At 42.0% G+C, this 14406-nt stretch overlaps 1 protein-coding gene across 2 annotated transcripts in view; it reads right to left on the bottom strand.

Annotated features, from left to right (window-relative positions):
* Positions 1-14406, bottom strand: part of exoc4 (exocyst complex component 4) — a 316334-nt gene that overhangs the window by 45826 nt on the left and 256102 nt on the right. For both annotated transcript variants that reach the window (XM_060903439.1, XM_060903440.1), the window contains exons 12-14: positions 12236-12372; positions 10750-10905; positions 1738-1916 (exon numbers count right to left, since the gene is read on the bottom strand). In XM_060903439.1, the coding sequence (XP_060759422.1) occupies positions 1738-1916; positions 10750-10905; positions 12236-12372 (472 nt within the window). The remainder of the gene's footprint in view (positions 1-1737; positions 1917-10749; positions 10906-12235; positions 12373-14406) is intronic.

Genomic DNA, 14406 nt, shown 5'->3' with positions numbered 1-14406 from the left:
TGTCACATTCATCTCATTATCTTCGGCAGAGCAGTGGGTTTAAAAACAGGCTGATGAATATATGGACTCGTTGAATGAGGACGCATTGTTGAGTCTCTAAAATAGTCATTGAATTAAGTGACTTTTGTAGGTAAAATTAGGTGTTTAACAACCTGTTAAAAATACATCAGAAAGCAGGAAATGGCATCTAATTAATTAAACATTTTCTGGGGGACGACCCCCCCAGACCCCCCACCAGTGTGTCCCCCCCACATTAAAAATGCTTCTGACGCCCCTGATCATATCGTACCAGACTTGGTGGTGTCATAAAATACTGAATCATTCTCTTATGAATCTGAATCATATCATATAGTATCAGATTCAATGGCATCATGAAATATGGAATCGTTCTTTTATGAATCTGAATCATATAGTACCAGATTTGGTGGCGTCATAAAATATTGAATCGTTCTTTTATGAATCTGAATCATATCATATAGTATCAGTTCAGTGGCACCATAAAATATTGACTCTCTTATGGATCTGAATCCTATCATACAGTAGCAGATTCGGTGGTATGATAAAATATTGAATCAATTTCTTATGAATCTGAATATCATATGTGGAAGCCTAAGGTTTACACTCCTTGCGATAAGTATATTGCTCTTTCAGGAGCTTAGGCTACTTTGTGTAGATTCAAGACCTATTTAGGTTAAGGAAAAAAATTTGTGCCTTCTCCATTCAATGAATTAATGTGTAAAGAACAGATATTTGTCTGTTGTAACAGGTCTGAATGTGAGACATGATGTCAGGGAGAAGCAGTGACTTTACTTCCAAGACGAAACATCAAAAACGCTCAGACTGCTGGGGAGGAAAAAATATAAATAAATAAATAAATAAATAAATAAATAAATAAAAACTTCTTACACACACACACACACACACACACACACACCTCAGCAAGCTACAGGTGACTGAATGCTGCCACTCAGGTGGTCCAATAATCTCTCTCTCCCTGGCAAGAGCCGCTTCTCTGCCTATCTCTCTGTGTTTCATTCCATCTTTCGCTCCTTCAAGGTCACCTGAGAGGAAAAGAAGTCTTTCCCTATTCGCTGCACTCCAAAGTGAGCATGGAGAAGCTCCTTAATCTCGCCCACATTACACTGGTGAGCGTGTATGAGGCTGCAAGACAAGGCGGCGAGAAAATGACTTGTTCATACCTGACTGGCTCTGTAATATAAAATCCAATTTGGGTAGGGAGTGCAGTTGGGTGGGAGGGGTGTGGAAGGGTGCTTTAGGAGGGGAAAGATAAGGGTTTTTCCGTCGCTGACGGTCCCATCAGCTCGGCAAACACTAAATAATGAACAATACCGAGGCTGTCCCGCCATGATAAAACACTCCATTACTGGCAGTGCGCAGAATTAATGATAATTATGCCACGTCCTCCACGCTGCTCTTATTGAATTTTTATCTACTTCTGAAGCAAGGCTCTCTGGAGCATTATTTGCCCCCCACCCACTGGAAAAAAAAGTGAGAAAATAACAATAGATTTAAAAAAATAATAATAAAATAAAAAAGTTTATTTACGATTTTCAGGGACAGTAGGAAAAAAGCTACAGTGATGTGAGTCGAAGCAGAGTGATCGCTTCAGAAAGAAACGGGCAACTTGGAGCACAGTAATTACTGTACAGTCAAATACGTGAAGCTGACCAGCAATAATACACTTCCCTATGCACGTAAAAACACACACACACTCACTAGAGCTTTGTGGCAGGCTGGAGAAGAAGCCTTTGAGGCAAACAGCCAGCCACTCCATGCTCTCCTGCAGGTTAGCCAGAGCCTTCAGGTCACTGACATCCCGAAGAATCTCGTTCTGAGGAATCAGCTTGTCTCCCAGGTTCCCCGTCAGCACCTCAGACTCCTTAGCAAAAGCCGCTCTGAGAGACAGACAGAGAGAGAGAGAGAGAGAGAGAGAGAGAGAGAGAGAGAGAGAGAGAGAGAGAGAGAAACGTGTTGATTAGAGATGATTTATCATGGATGCTTTCCCCTGACCTCTCATATCTGTACATCCAACACCACATCAAGTGAGGTCTGAAGTTCGGGATCTCATTAGGGACCATTCGTGTCCTCAAAAACCGTAAACAATAGAGGAGAGGAAACTGGAGCGAGAACAGATAAAAGAGAAGAGTGCAGGAGAAGGAGAGGTATTAGATAATAATAAACAAGTGAGAAGAGGAAGCACAGGAGATGACAATAAAAAGAGGGGAAACCAGAGAAAGAGGAAAGGAGAGAAATTAAAACAGGACAGAAGAGAGGAAACGTTAAAAAAGAAGAAAAAGGGAAAGAGCTGAACAAAAGGCAAGGAAATATCAGTGATTTAGAGTAATGAATGAAGGGGAAAGTAACGAGTGAAGAAGAAAGGAAGAAAAAAAACAAGGACACAGGCGAGTAAAGGAAAAGAAACGGTAAAGAAAACGGGAGAGAAGATGGTGAGGAGAGGAAACAACGTACAGCGTTTCCGCTCCGAGTCAAATGTCAAGTTATGAAAAAGCTGAATTTCCATGACCGATGATGAAGAGAAAAACAGGCCACGATATTTTAAACCCATCAATTTACAAGCATTATCTATTAATTCACTGATGTTTTCAGAACAAAAATTAGTTTTTGGTGCTTAAACAGAATGAAATACTGCATGGAAAAATACTGCCATTTCACCAAAATAGTAACTAGAATGTCAACACGTGACAAACAAATTTCCCTGATGTTCCATGGCTTGGCCCAAAATGAGATTAAATCCCCTGACATTCCATGTCTGGAACAGACTTCTTAAAATTCCATGATATTCCAGAAATTCCATGACCCGTGGGAACCCTGAACCAGAACACCAAGGACGTAGTCGCTCATCTGGCCTCTCATCAAAACAATCAAACCTTCAAACCGAACTGAAACGTGACAGAGAAAGGACCAACCTCCACGACAAACTGCTTACAACAGGAAAATCAACAAAGGACTAAATTATGTTCCCTGAGGGACGATCGACCCAAAACATCAATCAAAACTGAAATCGGATGAGAAACGAGAGAGGAGATACAATTCTAGTGAGAGGCCTGGAAAATTCATTAATTTGACCTAATTACTAACTCATTAGCATAAAATTTGACAAAACAATGACCAACTTTTGTGCGGAGTGATGAGTTCTTTCAAACAAAACAATCGGAATGGAAATCCGTGGAGAACTGACGGAGATCTGATTTAACTGAATTGTGGATGACAGACGCCACGCCATGACAAGCGGCCTTACGGCAGGATGAGCAAATAAGAGGAACGGGGAAACAGGAAAAAGAGGAAACTAAATGACAAACAGAAGAGTAGTGGACACAGGAAATGAGAGGAACAGAAACAGGAAAGGAAAAGGGAAAGGAAACATTAAAGAGGCTGTAAAGGAAACATGCCAGAGAATAAAAGGGACAGAAAAGGAAATGGTAACAGAAACAAGAGAGGGGACAGGGGTGAGTGGAGAGGAAGGAGGAGAAGAAAGAGCAGCTGGAAGAGTGAAGGTAGCTGTACAGAAAAAACAGGGGAGTGGAGGAAACTGGAGAGAGAGAGAGTGTGTGTGTGTGTGTGTGTGTGTGTGTGTGTGTGTGTGTGTGTGTGTGTGTGTGTAGGACAGGAAACGGTAAAGACAAGAAGGAAATAAGGAGGGGAAACTGAAAAAGGAGAGCAGAAGAAACAGTAACAGTTATGGAAAACAGGAGACGACAGGAGGTGAGAGAAAGGAAACAAAGAAAACAGCAGACGAGAGGAGAGAGGAAAAGACGAGAGGAGACATTGTGATAACAATCTCATGCTCCTTTAAACACAAGATGGCTGGCTTCACCTTCGTAAATGGAGCGTGTCAGATAGACAAAGCACGAAGTTTGCCAAGGAAGCCACTGCATGAGCAAAAAGCAGGGGGAAACAAAAACAACACATCAGATGGACTTCAGTCTTCCTGAAAACACCACAGCGTAGGCTTTTTAAAAGGAGATGGTAATTTGTTTGTAAATAAAAACAATCCGCGTGTATTAAATAAAGCTTTATTAATGGGGTCTTTGTCGCTTTGAGTGGCGTAACCTTGGTCTCGGCTTTCCTGATGAAAGGGTCACGAGGGTTTAAATAATAAACCCTTCTGCCTGCTCTCGGTGTTTAGCATCAACAGCTGAGACGAATTGTTTTTTTTTTTTTTTTTTTGTCCACACGGGCAGTTCAATTATTACCTCCCGGCTTCAGGCCTGCAAGAGGAGAACGCACGTCTAAAGCTATTCAGACTCCCTCTGTATGCACCAGGAGATTCCTTCCAAAGATTTTTTACAATAACAATTACTGCCTGGTCAAGACCGCCTGCCGTTTTATTTCAGGTTTAGTTTTAAATGCCATTACGGACCGACAGCGGAAGGTTCTGAGCACTCGGAGTTTCTGCTTTATTACAGTTTAATCTCCATTAGTGCCAGCGACAAGACAATAAGAGGTGCAGAAGGGCAATTAAATATTATACAGATGTTCCACCAAAAACCCACATCTCTGTATTTAACGACACATTAACTGGAAAATCTCAGATTATAATGTGACACTAAAATAGCACTTCATTACTATAAAGGCAGGTGCGGACTGGGAACGAAATGATCTCAGCCCAGGACTGGACGCGAAACGGCTATTACTGATATTACAATTCTATCAATATGTGACATTTACACCTCGTGTTTCTGTCAGATCAGGATTTCTCGCAAACTGAAACAGAGCATGGAAAAGTCCAACTTGCGCACACATTAAGATTTCATCACTTTAGGATCACATCGCTATTTCAGACTCACACACAAACATGTTTAAACTCCATCATCTCCCTGGAATGTTTATTGATTAAATCTACAGATAAAAGATGAAACCCCTCCAAGACACCATTTACATCGAATATTTTTCTATCCACATTCACTGGATACGAGCAATCGCACGCTCTGATTGGCTACTCTACTACTAGGCTATCAGCTCATATACCATGAGTAGAGAAAAACAAAATGGCGGAGCGTGTTGCTGAACCGACTGAGGATGAAATAAAAACTCTACTCGAAAACAAAATCCCAAAAAATAAAAAAAAGCAGCAACAAAATATGGAATAAAAGTATTTGATGGCAAGAATGCATCTTTTTAAAATTATTTTTCAAGAATTATCATCGCATTTTTCACAAGTTGCTCCTGTCATTTCACCGGTTTGTTTACATTCTAATTTTGCCGGAAGTTTTTATTTATTGAATTTGCAAAACAATAAAAATGCTTCGTTTCTCAAAATCCAGTGAACGTGGATAGAATAAAACGGTTATTCCACTCAATCTCGTCGTACATCGATTATAGCGCCATCAGCTCATGTACGACCCGATTTTGTGGAATAACTGTTAAATATTTGAACAAGTCTATTAAGTGGCATTGTAGCAGAAAGCTTGGTACCGAAAAATAAAATCCTAGTGTCATCCATCTTGTAGAAATGACCATCCATCTTGTCCATCCCTTTTTGGATTCAGTATAATTAATATTTTATTCCCCCCCCCCCAATATTTTAATTTAAAAGCATTACAACAGCATAGCAGAATTCGGTCATGATTTCAAAAATCACACTCTAATTTCTGTTTGGTTTTATATATAAAAGTAACCCTTGTTTATCATCACAAACATGCTTCAGTGATTTTTCTTCTTTTGATTTTTCCAAATTCTGAATGAAACCTGTTCCACTGCTTCCACTCAGAAAAACTCGCAGTTTTCATACGAAACACATCACAAATTTCAGTGACATATTTAAATAATATTGGCTGGCATTGAGTGGTCTCTCAGATATTTTCCATTCAGCAAGCGTGATACTGAACGAGTCAAAGACGAGAAGCTGAATGGAATATATCTGATAGACCACAAAAAAGGCAACCATTATTATTATTATTATTATAATACAACCCCGATTCCAAAAAAGTTGGGACAAAGTACAAATTGTAAATAAAAACGGAATACAATAATTTACAAATCTCAAAAACTGATATTGTATTCACAATAGAACATAGACAACATATCAAATGTCGAAAGTGAGACATTTTGAAATTTCATGCCAAATATTGGCTCATTTGAAATTTCATGACAGCAACACATTTCAAAAAAGTTGGGACAGGGGCAATAAGAGGCTGGAAAAGTTAAAGGTACAAAAAAGGAACAGCTGGAGGACCAAATTGCAACTCATTAGGTCAATTGGCAATAGGTCATTAACATGACTGGGTATAAAAAGAGCATCTTGGAGTGGCAGCGGCTCTCAGAAGTAAAGATGGGAAGAGGGTCACCAATCCCCCTAATTCTGCGCCGACAAATAGTGGAGCAATATCAGAAAGGAGTTCGACAGTGTAAAATTGCAAAGAGTTTGAACATATCATCATCTACAGTGCATAATATCATCAAAGGATTCAGAGAATCTGGAAGAATCTCTGTGCGTAAGGGTCAAGGCCGGAAAACCAAACTGGGGGCCCGTGATCTTCGGGCCCTTAGACGGCACTGCATCACATACAGGCATGCTTCTGTATTGGAAATCACAAAATGGGCTCAGGAATATTTCCAGAGAACATTATCTGTGAACACAATTCACCGTGCCATCCGCCGTTGCCAGCTAAAACTCTATAGTTCAAAGAAGAAGCCGTATCTAAACACGATCCAGAAGTGCAGACGTCTTCTCTGGGCCAAGGCTCATTTAAAATGGACTGTGGCAAAGTGGAAAACTGTTCTGTGGTCAGACGAATCAAAATTTGAAGTTCTTTATGGAAATCAGGGACGCCGTGTCATTCGGACTAAAGAGGAGAAGGACGACCCGAGTTGTTATCAGCGCTCAGTTCAGAAGCCTGCATCTCTGATGGTATGGGGTTGCATTAGTGCGTGTGGCATGGGCAGCTTACACATCTGGAAAGACACCATCAATGCTGAAAGGTATATCCAGGTTCTAGAGCAACATATGCTCCCATCCAGACGACGTCTCTTTCAGGGAAGACCTTGCATTTTCCAACATGACAATGCCAAACCACATACTGCATTAATTACAGCATCATGGCTGCGTAGAAGAAGGGTCCGGGTACTGAACTGGCCAGCCTGCAGTCCAGATCTTTCACCCATAGAAAACATTTGGCGCATCATAAAACGGAAGATACGACAAAAAAGACCTAAGACAGTTGAGCAACTAGAATCCTACATTAGACAAGAATGGGTTAACATTCCTATCCCTAAACTTGAGCAACTTGTCTCCTCAGTCCCCAGACGTTTACAGACTGTTGTAAAGAGAAAAGGGGATGTCTCACAGTGGGAAACATGGCCTTGTCCCAACTTTTTTGAGATGTGTTTTTGTCATGAAATTTAAAATCACCTAATTTTTCTCTTTAAATGATACATTTTCTCAGTTTAAATATTTGATATGTCATCTATGTTCTATTCTGAATAAAATATGGAATTTTGAAACTTCCACATCATTGCATTCCATTTTTATTTACAATTTGTACTTTGTCCCAACTTTTTTGGAATCGGGGTTGTACATACACTCTTCATATCAACATTCTCAAAGGCCAACACTAGCTTACCCGCGACTCAGTGCTGTTAACATGGCAATCCAGTTACCTTCCAGCCGGTGTAGCGTTAGCAAAGGCCAATGCTAGCGCAGTCAAGCTGAATATTATTATTATTATTATTATTTTCCCTGTGTAATTTACTTAGGTTACTTTTAAAATCAACATCGACAGCGACACACAACAGCGCGACTTGGCAGTCAAAATTCTCTCAAAATCTTCTGCTTTTAATGAAGCAAACCTGGCAGCCATGTTTGTTTCCAAACTGTCACAGTCCCATCACTAGCGTGGAAGTTTTACGTCTCCGACGTGTCTCTTTTCCAGTTTTTTTATGTCTGTTGGTATGTTTTTCTCTTGTAAATATGTGTGAAGAATATCTAATGAAGTTTTGATGGCCTTTCGGGTCAGCGTGCTTTCAGTTTATTTATTTAGTGCTTAATCCTAGCAGTAGCACTGGATTAGCCTCGTCTTCTCTCTTTCCCGGTGGATGAAGAAATGATTGTGTGCATGCGTAGCAGAAAAGTTCTGTCACTGGATCTTCGTGTGTGGCGCTGTGTTGTCTTGACAACGTGCAATATTGTAACAATGTTGCACGCTCATTCTCCATTGGGGAGAGCGGCGTAATACATGAAGGATAAGCGATACGATGACAATATTGCATGACATCAATAAACCCAGTAGAAGGGAATAGAACACGTCTTTATTCCATGGATAAAGTGCCCTTGGACAGACACACACACACACTCGAAGGGACTCTAACGTTCACATTTTAAGAGAACTCCAACACCGCAGTTAGGGCAAAGCAACCAAGAACTGAAGGAAAGATGTGCTTGACTACTGCTTTGTCTCGTGATGGACTTTAAAGCAGACAAGACAAACCTTTTCAGCCTCTCATAATAACAACTCTGTGTAGACAGCAAGGCACTCATTATGTAAATTCACACAGTTTTCCATTATTTCCTGTTGAAAAATGCAGAAATCTGCCTGACTGTCACCTCGCTACAGTTTATGTCACCTGTGTGGGCTGCATCTGTTTATGCAAATGGAGGAGTCGATACTGTATTTGAATAGATTTACATCTCAGGAGCTTATTACTGAAATACGCAATATGTTGTTCTAGCACTTTGTGCTGTGTGCACAACACTGTTTTCCCCTCATGTATATTTTAGTCCGTTGTTTAACTTTAGGCTAAAGTGGACTTGGGAGGCTTCGCTGTGGTGCAATGAAGTTTGTTAGAGTGATCCAACAGGTACTGTTACAGACACGACACTATGGTATATTTATTAGCTGAGAAAAGCATTTCTGTAAACAGTACGGTCAAGAACTGGAGAGCAAATGAGCTACAAAAACACAAACCTGCTTCCCTCAGCCTTGAGAGTCAGTGAGACCGCAAACAAGAGATGCTTTGATTGAAGTAATGACCAAAATTAATATAGAATATACAATATAATACCTGAAATACACGGGAAGCTGCAAGCAAGAAAGCCTGTTATCAGTCTGTAGTTAAAAGAAACGCCATGCTGAAGCGCATTCTATACATTTAAACCCAGATAAAGTAGAGATGATGGTTAGACACACCCAATCCCAACTCCCACCTAGTTCTGAAGTTGCCTTGATTGGTTAGTGGCCCTTCAAAACACAGCTACAAGGGATGAAGGTTGAAATCTTTACCTTGGAAATGCAACACCACTTGTTACATCATCAGTAGGTGATGATGGCGCATATGTAACACACCAGTAGTGATGATTTTTCCATCTTCGTACACAACATGGAAATAATTAACTCACAAACTGTCACTTACATAAAGTGCTATTCACGTCATGAACAGCTATTTTCCTGAAATGCTTCTTATAACGGTCTGACTATGTATCCCGAGGACCGCGAGTTGGCCTAGTGGTTAGCGTGTCCGCCTCTCGATCAGGAGTTCTAGAGTTCTACTCATAGTCGGGTTGTACCAAAGACCATCATAAAAATGGTACTTACTGCCGTCTGGCAAGGCACGCTGCAATACAGATGCGAGTGGGGAGTTGAACTCTCGCGGTTACCAGAGGACCAGCCCCCCACCACTGTAACCTGAGCTATGTAATAGGCGAGAGGCCGAGGGCTGCGGAAACGGAGATCGGTGCCGCCCTGTGCGCTACATGCCGTGGAAAGAACTTGGATTTGATATATCCCAATGCATCATCATTAAAATAGCTCCGTTTGGAGGGCTCGAGGGGGAGGGTCAAGTGGTAGAACCAAGGGGGAATTGGGATCGGGCTGAAAGTGCTAAAGTGGCGCTGCATCGATCTCTTTAGGTAGAGAAAGCAAGGGTTAAATCCCAACGCACTTACGGTATATCAGCTGGTAAATGAATGGCATTGTGGGTCAGGTAAGAAACCTTTAAACAATGTGAAAATACACCAATGAATTTTTATTTTAAAAGTTTGCCATGTTCTCCCATCGATGCTTGGATGCGTCACTTATTTATATAGACAGACCTGGATAATTACAGTAATACAGCGTTCTCCAGAAAATCTGAAGTAGCCAGCTGTAAAAAAAAGTAGTAGGCAGTCATGGAATTTTGTGCAAAGACACGCTAATGCTAAGGGGGCATGCCCCCCAATTTTTTTTTTTGAAATTTATATACCTTCGGGTGCATCCTCAGCGAATAAATTACCAACCATTTCTCTGTAAAATACTTGCAAAATATGTATGAAATTTCCCTCCAGGTGTGTGTGTGTGTGTGTTTTTGGCATTCTCAGTGGCCCTCTGTAGTACGCCGCCTGGCTCTGGAACATAACTACATATGCTATGGCGTGGTCATGTGGTCTGGCTCAGCCGATCAGTGTGTGAGAACTGATCAACAAATATGACATCACTTGCAGTCATGCTAGACCCGAATCGAAGACAATTTCCTGGTGGAATAATTGAATTTCCAGCAAATTCCGGGTAGCGGAGACAATATAAATCACAAACATTGAAAGGCAAGGTTCCCCTCCGGGATCGAGTCGCCGACGCAGACCGTCTGCGTAGGCGGAGAAAACCGCCAGTTGTCGGCGCTTATGGATGCCTCTGCCAGTAATTTATTTATTTTTTCTTCGAAGGATTTGACATTTTTGCACTGCACATACAGTATAATGATCCACAGGTGACACTGTGTGTGTGTGTGTGTGTTCACCGTGTAAAATCCTCCTCATCCTCTCGTTTCTGACGCAGCTGTCTGGGTTGTGTCATGTTGGCCCAGTTGGGTAGTGACTGCAACAGGCGGCTGATGTCCTCGTCTTTGGCCCAGGAGGCGCTGATGGTCAGCTTTTCCTCACACTGCACTATACTCCTGCAACGCACACAGATTACACACTCAGCACAAGTACAGCACATCAATAACAAAGCTGTACGCAGAATCCTTTGCAGTAAAAGACACTTGTGAATTTACATAGTCACATTATATATCTCAAAATTTGTTTGCTTTTTTAAGAATGAAATTAACAGAAAATACTTTTCAGCTTTTAATGTATTGGGGAAGCCATGGCTTAAAGGTTAGAGAAGCAGCTTTGGGACCAAAAGGTCGCCGGTTTGATTCCCTGGACCAGCAGGAATGTCTGAAGTGCCCTTGAGTAAGGCACCGAACCCCCAACTGCTCCAGGTGTGTTGTACGTCACTCTGGATAAGAGCATCTGCTAAATGCCTGTCATGTAACCTAATGTGCTGACTGAATTACTGGATTGGTTGTGGGATGGGCATCAAACAAATACCCACTGGCAGATGAAAGATGGGTAAAGTTGGCTCAGTGTTTAATAGGCTATTTTCAGTACACATACACTCACTGGCCACTTTATTAGGCACATCCATCCATCCATCCATCCATCCATCCATCCATCCATCCATCCATCCATCCATCCATCCGCAGCTGTTTTCTGCAGTTCTGTAATCAGCCGATCCCTCGACAGCAGCACAGTGCATCAAATCATACAGATACAAATCAAGAGCTTCAGTTAATGTTCACGAGGTTCAAACATCAGAACGGGAAAAATTGTGATCTCACAGTGAAGTATGACTTTCTCTCACTGTGGTATGGGTGTTGGTTTGAGTCAGATGGTGGTTTGAGTATTTCAGAAGCTGCTGATCTCCTGGGGTTTTCACACACAACAGTCTCTAGAGTTTACACAGAATGGTGTGAAAAACAGAAAACATCACTGAGTGAGCGAGTGACAGTTCTGTGGGTGGAAACAAACGCCTTGTTGATAAGAGAGGGTCAGAGGGAAACGGACAGATTGGTTTGAGCTTTTTTGCCAGGAAGGATATAGTAACTCATATAATCACTCTTTACAACCGTGGTGAGCAGAAAAGCATCTCAGCATGCAACAGCAGAAGAACACATTGGGTTCCGCTCCTGCAGCCAAGAACAGGGATCTTAGAACCAACAACAAGTTCCTATTAAAGTGGCCGATGAGGATGAGCGTGTGCTCTATATAACATGCTAAACTGAAATGTTCACATGAGGAATCGTCTGATAGACCGTAGGAAATGTGGACCTTCAAAAATGCTTCAATATCCAAACAGCAAGCAGCGACCCACAATTCTTAGCTGCTCTTCGCTGTAGGATGAAGATTGAGATGGGAGAATTCAGAATGATTGTGTGTCCTTGTGTATGATTAATGCAGTACCTGTAGGCAGTGTTGCAGATCTCCTTGTACTCTTTGAGCTTGTCACAGACCATCTCCAGGAACTGGTTAGAGTAAGCACTGAGATCCTGCATGAGACTCATCAGATCCTGGATGGACTTCTCAACGATCACAGTGCTCTGGAAAAAAACACACACACACAGTTAGCTCTGCTTTCTGGAAAAGACAGAGCGCTCCCCCAATTTACACATCACGACATTTACAGCTGATTTCAATCAAACATGATTTTCTGTAACAATGAAGATACCTTCAACATTTTCCCTAATTTCTCTGGATTGGCTGGACCAAATTTAACAAACAACCCCTTAAATCTTTATTTCAAAGAGAATTAACTGTTTATTTACAGTAGACTATCCAAGAAATCAGCTTCACGTTCTTTGACCAACTGGACTCATTTTGTGGGGACGCCCCGAATTTGCATATAAAGTCAAATTTCACGAGGATGAAAGCTTTGAAGTCCTTTTTTAGGGCTTTGTTTTGGTTGCTTCCCAACTTTAACCAGCTCAGGATGTTTTAATAGCTCAGCCTTTGCAAGAGCGGTTCTGTAATTTTCACACGACCTCCAGAGTAACTCTTGCTTTCACCAGGTTGAATATGTAAAGAGAACCTGCTACATGCCATTCTCTTTACATATTCTTCTTCTTTCGGCTGCTCCCATATACCTGTTCTGCATATTTGATTTGGTATAGGTTTTTACACTGGATGCCCTTTCTGACACATCCCTCCATAATCTATCCAGGCTTGGCACTGGCACCAAGTATGCACCGCTTTAGGTATGTTACCTAATCTGCATGTCTTTGAAATGTGGGGGAAACCGGAGAACCCGGAGGAAACCCACACAGACACGGGGAGAACGTGCAAACTCCACACAGAAAACGCCCCCATCGGCCGTGACGTTCGAGCCCGGAACCTTCTTGTTGTAAGGCTAACCACTGCACCACCACGCACCATCGTTCTCTTTACACTCAACCTGGTGAAAGCAGGAGGAGTTTCTCTGGAGGTTGTGTGAAATTTGGCCTGAATTTGAACAGTGCTGGGTTTGGACAAGTTACCAAGCCATTTTGGCACTTTTACCAAGAGCCAATGATACAAAGCGGCTTTACAGAAATCTGGACGTATACGTTGATCCCTAACAAAACCAACGAACCAGAAGAATCAGACTCAAAAGGACTCCTTCCTCTTCTAGGTGACTCTGGATAGATTATAAGGTCATTACAGTGTAGAAGTGTACAGGAGTAAATGCAAACAGTATTGTGTGTGTTGAAAGGACGTTCAGTACGAGCAGATTGTGAAGACAGGACAGCCTTTATAACTCCAGCAGCAGTTCTTTGGTTCAGGATCTGGGTAAGATTATCCACTGAAAGTCACTAAGGTATCCATAGAAGACCTTTATATCACAGACATGAGAAAACTCGATAAAGTCTACTCCTCAAATCATTTAAAGGCAATTTTCTCCAACCTGCTCAGGAGGTACTGATTACAATCAATAGTGTTTGGGATTTATCGGCAGAGACCTCTTGATGGTGTCACTGGAGTGGCCCTCGTTAATGCCATAAAGTCAACATAAAACAGAATTGCATGAACACCAAGGACAAGGACGGCTGCCGTTACAGATTAACCACAGTGCTGGAACTAATGGACGAAACGCAGCAGGACGGATCCATCCATCCATCCATCCGTCCATCCATCCATCCAACCTTTCTGTCCCTTGTCCCTGACACATCCTCGCTGCTGGAGCATCGAGTGCCATTTTGGCACAGTGTAATGGATCACGGCCAAGACAGAAGCATCACATGTGGAGGGATGAGACACACTCGGTGTTGTTTGTGCTGCCTGTCGCGTGAACAACATGACAAATTAAAGATGTGCTGCCAGAAGTAGACGTGGTGTCCGAAACCAAAGAAAAGACTGCGAAAACATTTCAGGCCTCCATGGGACACCATAGTACACCCCAACCAGCAGGGGGAAGCAGTGTCCTGAGTAAGACGGTACTTTATTTCCAATCTGTTCTACATATCAATATGCTCTGCTAGCAGCTCTGAGGAGTACAGGGAGGAGGGTAATGATCCGTGACTGCAGCTGAACACGGGGTTTTGTGTCAGCCTGTGACAGCGGGGGACTCGCGACATGCAACTGTATGGCCTCGCTGGAAC

The sequence above is a fragment of the Neoarius graeffei genome, chromosome 21 (assembly GCF_027579695.1).
Source record: "Neoarius graeffei isolate fNeoGra1 chromosome 21, fNeoGra1.pri, whole genome shotgun sequence".
NCBI classification, from domain to species: domain Eukaryota; kingdom Metazoa; phylum Chordata; class Actinopteri; order Siluriformes; family Ariidae; genus Neoarius; species Neoarius graeffei.
The sequence above is the reverse complement of the archived record's forward strand: the minus strand, read 5'-3'. Positions and strand labels throughout refer to the sequence as shown.